Here is a 7519-nt window from a genome sequence, read left to right as displayed (position 1 = left end):
GCCCGTCTCTTCGCCGCTGAACTAAATGACACAACACGAGAACAAAACACGCTGCCCAAACTATTGCTTTATATCATCTTCTGTCTTTAAAAACGGTGCAATTGTGTTGTTATCTTACATGCAGCCGTACGTCGCTGATTAGATGCTAGGCTGCTTTTTTAGTTTTTCTGACACTTTCAAAAAAATGTCCGTGCAATATTTTATTCCCTTCACTCGCTTTAAGCCCTGGAAGCTGTTTTTTTAAATTTTTTTTTTAATTTCATACTTTTCACTATTTATTTCATATTTAGTGCAGATAATTAATGCCCAACTCATGGCTAAAGGGTAGGCAAGAACAGAGACAGAACAAACACGAGGAAGAAACACGGCACCCGCAAGAGAAACCACTCGACCGTCACAACCGCGGGCGCCGTCACAGCAGGCGGGCAGTGGCGTCGGAAACGTTTCCGAACGATGGACGAGAAGTTGGACTTGTCGGAGGCAACTAAAGGAATCAAATAAAAAGGATTTGGGAAAGAGAGACCCGGATGTCAGACTGTGGTTGTCTGGAAGGAAGGAAGGAAGGAAGGAAGGAAGGAAGGGAGTAAATCACCCTGAGCGGCGCCGCGGGGCTTCACCATTTTCAGGGACTGACCATGGAGCATGACAGAAGTCACATGCACGCTAACTTTGGTTGAAAGAAAAAAACAAACACAAAACAGACGAAACAGAAGACTACGTAAGTCTGAGTGCAAGCAGGTATTGCATATTTTATGTCCTTGTTATTCAAATGTGGGAACAAAAGTAGAAGAACTGACGGACTGAAAATGGAAACAGGAAGACGTGAAAGAAACGTTTTTTTGCTGTTCAGAGATCGCAGCAACAGACGCAAGTCATCGCAGGAGAGCAGTCTGCCCCTTCAACACGAGCGTGAAGGTCAGTGCAATGAGCACACCTGCAGTGACAGCCTACTCACACCAGGCGTAGCAGACTCTCAGAGAATCATGTGACCATCTAAACACCTGTAACAAGCTGGTCTGGAAAGCATCGGACCAAAAGTGTCCTAACCAGGCTTTAAAATAGGGCCGGTTTCCTGCAGGTTTTAGATGTCTCCTTGATCCAACACAGCTGATTTAAATGGCTAAATTACCACCAGAGGCCTGGTAATGAACTTATCATTTGATTCAGGTGTGGTGACCCAGAGTGATATTTAAAACCTGTCGGTGTGTTAATTCGTTCACATTTTGTTTTGCTCATGGCGAACAAATATGCTGCTCTGTTAACATTTATCATTAAAGCTGCTCGACTTTTTCTGCAGGTTATCTGGGGCCGGGCCCAGACTTCCCTTGCCTCTGCCACCTCCAAGGACAGCGGCGGTGCTGGTTCCCAGGACAGCCGAGATATGTAATCTCTGAGGTGAGCCGTGCCTGACACCCCGGCTGCCTCCTTTTGATGTGGAGGAGCAGGAGGAGTGAACTCCTCAGCCTACTTCTAAAGGAGACACTTCCTCCATTCTAGAAACAGGGAGTCTCCGGTTGTCATCTTGGAGGAGGTCCTGAGAGAAATACCAGGACTCCACATTAACTTTTAGGATGGAGGAAGCCTCTCAGTGAGGTGAGGAACCTTAAGAAGAAGTCCAGCTGCCTTCAGGTGAAGTGCGTAAGACCACCAAGACCTGGATGACGTTTTGTTCATTAGGTGATGTGGTCGGCTCACTTACTGAAAAGTCTGCCATCATGAAACTGTTGGCTGAACACTTTCAGCTGTAAAACTAAGACCAAACTGCTAAAGCAGAGACCCTGAACTTTGACCTCTGCACTTCCTGAAACCTACTTTTAGCTGCAGAACTGTTGGCTCAAACCGTGCTGCTCACTTCCCTTTGTTCAAACCAGACATCATCACGTCACATGACCTCGGACTGGGTGCTCATTCCACCAAACTTCAGCGTGCTTTTAGCTGTTAGCACGTGGAGCTGATAGTAGCTGGTGTAGATTTCATCTGCTCGGGTCTGCAGGTGTTGGAGGGCGGGGCAGAACGCCACGCAGGCCCGAGAGCTCGTAATACAAAGGGTTCCTCCTCAGCTTCAATGCCTTCTACGACATCTCGGGTATGGAGGAAAACTAAAGGAAAGAAACAACCAATCACGACTCTCCACGCCAGATCTCATGAAACCTCTCAGGACTGAATTGAAGCTCAAGGCACATCGATGAGGAACACGTGTTTCCGTGCAATCTGAGATCAAACGGAAGAATGAACGTCTCGAAACCGAAGCAGAACTGATCTGTTGTGGCAGGAAAAGGAAGGAAGGAAAAATAAAAAGGATGGAGAGATGACGAGAAGCGAAGAGAGCTGGTTGTTTGTGAAGGACAGCAAGAGGAAACTAATAGACGGCTGCTGGCAAGTGCCGGATGTTGGGTTTACAATATAGTGTCTTTTCTCACTAACTACATCATCTATGGAAAAATCTGTCACTAACACTAGAACATGCATTTTTTTGTTCTTTTTTTAAATAACTTTTTCACTTAAATTCACTTTTGTTCAACGCTGGTGTGTGTGTGTGTGTGTGTGTGTGTGTGTGTGTTTGTGTGTGGTGTGTGTGTTTGTGTGTGTGTGTGTGTCTGTGTTATATATATAGTATAGGAAAGGAAAAACAAAACTGAAGATCGATAAAATGCTGAGTTGCACGTGAAGCGCTGTCGGCCGTCTGTTTGTGGACGAAAGCTTCCAGAGAGTTACCCTCTGCTCTACCTCTTCATAGCTAAACCAAAACCCCTGATTACAAACTCACAGCCTATTGGCCAACTGCGGGAATAAGTGCTTTTGGCTGGGCACGACCTCTAGGAGACCCAGCCAATTGCAGGGCTGGCCCTTACTGGGCGGCACCCGTTAAAAGATTAAACCACGCGATTATTTTCAGCTTAAACTCACATGGTACTTTTTCTCCAGATTTCATTAAATTCGGATCGAAAGTAAAACGATGTGCTCATTAAAATAAGTTAACCGCTTGGCGTTTTTTTCCCTCCTCAAACAAAATGAAGCGCAGACTTCAGCTGCTTTAAAAGACTGATTGTTTAAAATGATATTTGTTAAAGGGATTCTCATTCTACCATCTAACAGCTTCACACGATGAACAAACGACAAAGAAGAAACGATAAAAGTGAATACAGCTCGCCTTATTTCTCACCCGGCTGTGGTTTCGACTTCAGCGCTGTGTGGTTGTCTTTTTTACCCCGCTATTTTAGAGTCCCAGAGGTGTGAGCGGACTAGGAAGAAAAATATATATTTATATATACTTTTCATCAACTGTTTTCAACGAGCTATCTTACAAAGATATTTAACTATCCAACAGCTAGCCAACAAAATTGCACTTTCCTCATGATCAATATTTCACTGGTAAAGTTTGAGTTGCTCTTCTCTCTCCTATCTGCCTGCCTCGATTCGGACACCAGAGTTTTCGGCCCACTCTTAGCATGCTGTAGCTTCACCCCCATGGGTGGATGGTGGAGGACGAGGAGGCTGAAATGGTGGCGAAAAGAGAAAAATCAATGAGCCGTGAAGCCAAAAAGCATCCAAGAGGAACAAACTCGGATCCACCAGCATCTGGTCGCAACACTTCACATAAAGAAAACCCTAAACCCTAAAACCCCACGATTATACCCACCCTCCACCCAGTCGCCCGTCACAGCCCCCCCCCTCCACATGAAGTTCTTGTTATTTCTGTGAAACAGGTGGGGGCGTCTGTTTGCGCCTGTCACACCTCCACATCCATCCAGGTCCATGTCCTTTCAAAGAGCCTTCCAACTTCCCCCTCCCTGACCTGCCAGCAACCGAGGGGCGTGAAGTCCATCCCAGGAAGTCCGTGAAGGCTCAGGTGGTGGCGATGTTGGTGGCCCCTCGTACCAACTGTGCCACATCCCAACTTCACGAACCCCCAAACCATCGGACTCCAGACGGGGGGGCAGGTGATGAGTGTGGGGAGGGTTTCGTATGACTGTAAGTCCACGGATGCACCCGCTGCAAAGGATGATGGGAGAGCATATGTGTCGTCAGAAGCTCTGTGACTCAGTCTTTCCCAAAGATTGTAGGCTCAGGTCGCCCACGTACTTATCAACCTGGTTGGATTTGGGGTGGGGGGGTGGGTCTGGCACTGTATATGGACACTGAGGTGTGAACCATACGTTTGCACGGATGTCTGTGATATACAGTTTGCAGGGGGTCACGGAGCGTTTGATCCGCTGTAGCCATGCTGATGCTGCTGAGCCTGTGTGTGGTGCTGGTGGAGGCGGAACAGGAAAGTAGTAGGGATAGGTTAGACTGGGCTTTCTGTCACAGCTGGCATCAAAGGTGAAAGGTCGGAGAGGAGACTGCAGCGATCTGTCGTACAGGTGGGCGGAGGGGCCTCTGGAGTCCTTATCCCAGGTACCACTGTGGAGAGATAAAAACAGATTTTAACATCTGGACTGCTTTAGCAACCACTTACCGGACGATCCCGACTGCAGGTACTTGTCGTCCAAATTTACCCAGAACCAATCAGCGGGGTTACACATTTATCACTAAGGTTTCAAAGATTAGTCTAAGGCTATATGAAATCTTCCCACCGTGCAGCCTCCAGGACGGCTTGTTGTGTGGTTTGTTATTGGCCACAAACCAATGACACTGTGACTGAAGTTTATGGACTTTTCTATGCAGATGATACATTCAACTCCTGTTGCTATAGAAACAATTCTCCAAACTGTGGTTAAAAACTGAATATGGAAAAACTTACTTAAGGATTCATGATGTTACAGTATAAATTTTAAGGTGGATTAGCTTGTAGCGCCAAACTAAATATGTGTGTTCTCCTGAATTCAGGATAACTCAAGTATGTCTTTGAGGAAACATGAATTATTTCTTTAGATTGAAATAAGTGACTGTTATTCAATATATCCTGTTACAACACAAGACCAGAAAAGGTGTGTCCATGAATGATCTTCACTCTGACACTGACAGTAGGCCAAACAAACCCACATTAAACCTCCAGACAGTTGGGACCCAGATGGATTAAAATTAAAGCATTAACTGACTTTTGAGTGAAACTGCCTGTTTTTGTAGGACAGGTGACAAAAATATATGCTGATGGTGTCTGGTGGGCTGCCCCCAACAAAGGGCAAATATGAAGTTTTCCATACTTCCTCTCAGTTATATGGGTGCAAAGTAGGGCTGCCACAAACGATTATTTTGATAGTCGACTAGTCGCCGATTATTTTTGTGATTAGTCGGCTAATCAGATCATGCATCCATTGGACGTAAAACATACAGCTTATTGCATCAGCATGCGTCTGCTCTTATATAGCTATCATTAGCTTACAGTTTGAAGTGTTTAAGTTATGTGCTAACTAAAAATAAAGACAAGATGATAGTTTATTAAACTTTTAATGAAATTTGCAGATTATCTCGGTGGAGTATAATAAACTCAGCCGTCTGCTCCTTGCTATCTAAAATATAACAGGACACTGGAGTAAATTCTCGACCATCTCACACTTCTGTTTAATCAGTTTTCTGTTTGACGTTTATTCAGCTGTGCGAAAATTAGAACTTTAATCTCAGCAAAACCAATTTACTCAGGAACAAATAAAATACTGAAAAAAGTCAAACTATAATTAATTTTAATTATTATTATTTTTAAGTTATCTAAGTGACTTATATATCATGTTTAACCTGAGTAGCGAAAGACTGCGGGGGGTTTGAAAACAATGTGCCGGGAGTCCGGTTTTCTCACTGGCTCTAGTGAGCCTTGAACCCCCCGGCTAGCTATTGAGCTGGTGGGTAACAGACGTCTCAAAAAAACATCGGAGCACTTTTACAAATATGTGACGTCTTGATAAACCGAGCAGATATTTGAAGTTTACACACCTACATTCTCACCTGAAAATATCTTAAAAGTTTATTTTGTGACCCAGAAAGAGCAATACGAGTAATATTAATACTAAGTAGTTGCCGCCATTGTTGGAAACTAGAATTGGCTGGGCCGCGCTATGAATTCTGGGATAGGTTGGGCCACGAAGGACACACCCATCCTTCAAATCTGGGGAAAAGGAGGACGCATTTGTCGGCCGCATTTGGAGAAGTCTTCGAATTTGGACAGCCTTCGTTGCGTCGCTGTAACATAATCGGATCCGAAGGATGCAGCCCCTAAATTTGGACACAGCTACGATACTGGAGACTGCTTCTTCTTCTTTGGGGTTTAGCGGCAGCTGTAGATGCATTGCTGTCATCTTCTGTTTCAGTCTGTTATTAAACTCTTAAATCCTACCACTTATTCCTGCGTCTTTCAGGATCTTACAAAGCTTCAAACGACGCGTTGAATATTAAATTTGTCGTTGACAATTTTGATAGTCGACGTAATCGTGATTAGTCGACTAATCGTGGCAGCCCTAGTGCAAAGGTGTAAAAAATTTAGTTTTAGAGGTTTATGAGGTCAGTGTATGCACAGTGATCACTGTGAGCTAAAAGCTTAGGCTACAGAGTGCTCTAAACACCCCAGTCACGTCTTGATGGATGCTCAATCTCCCGGGTAAGGAAATCTCAGAAACTTGGAAACGCTTTGTCCAGATGAACAGAGTCAACTTTCTGAGACCAATTTATCCATTTTTTTCTTCTATTGGGTCTGTGTGACATAGAGATATGATATGATTAAATAGTCTCCAACAGAGATCACCATATAAGCATGTTCAACCCTTCCATTTACGAGTAGCACCAAATCAGAAGAAAGTCTTTCCCAGGGGCAGGAGCTAAAACTGCATGTTCATAAACTGAGGTGGTGCACTAAAGCATAGTGTAAAGAGATAGAAGAAGATAATTTTGAACCCTGTATCATGCCGAGCTACTCTGCTGCTGTCCAACAATACAGATACACTGTGGGAATTAAAAGACTTTGCCTCCTTTAAGTACACCTCAAACAGTCCCTCCAGGCTGGATTTCTGTTATTTGCTATTTGATGCTATCCTCAGGATATTCTCTTTCCAGCACTATAATCCTGTGGTTGTAATGAACACTGCTGCCTCTAGGGGATGCAAGTGGGGCTTGATTTAGTCGAACCCACAACAGGCTGATGTCAGACTGTCAGGTTCTCGGACTACAAACACAGGACGCTGCTTCTCCTCTCTGGGTATGAGTTTATGACACAGTAGCACAAAACTCTGTGTGTGTGTGTGTGTGTGTAATCCATCTCTGATAGGCTCGTATCGATCGCCAAAGGTGCATCGTTCATGAATCTCTCCCTCCTCTTCCTCACTGGCCCGTCCAGTTCAAGTTCATCTCTGCGTTACATCATGTCTGGTTGCTAAGGACAACCAGACGGCCCGGGACGTGACTACCATCGCCAAGGCAACCGCATCACCCCCCCACATCCCCGTCCCACTACCCCGCCTCTTTTATCCTCTCCCACCGTTTCTTTCTTTATGTTCATCCTCTCTCGATCACTTTCTCCTCCCCGTCCCACTCGGCACTTCTTCACACACACGCACGCACGCACGCACGCACGCACACACACACACACACA

At 45.0% G+C, this 7519-nt stretch overlaps 1 protein-coding gene across 1 annotated transcript in view; it reads right to left on the bottom strand.

The window, feature by feature from the left end:
- Window positions 1–265: 265 nt before the first annotated feature.
- The window catches only part of nfia (nuclear factor I/A), a 133063-nt gene continuing 125809 nt past the window's right edge, over window positions 266–7519 (bottom strand). Inside the window, exon 11 of the mRNA XM_042221115.1 lies at window positions 266–4404. Within this exon, the coding sequence (XP_042077049.1) occupies window positions 4390–4404 (15 nt within the window). The 3' untranslated portion in view covers window positions 266–4389. The remainder of the gene's footprint in view (window positions 4405–7519) is intronic.

Source organism: Haplochromis burtoni, unplaced genomic scaffold, assembly GCF_018398535.1.
Source record: "Haplochromis burtoni strain Fernald_Lab_line unplaced genomic scaffold, NCSU_Asbu1 Contig_61, whole genome shotgun sequence".
Taxonomy (NCBI): Eukaryota; Metazoa; Chordata; class Actinopteri; order Cichliformes; family Cichlidae; genus Haplochromis; species Haplochromis burtoni.
The sequence above is the reverse complement of the archived record's forward strand: the minus strand, read 5'-3'. Positions and strand labels throughout refer to the sequence as shown.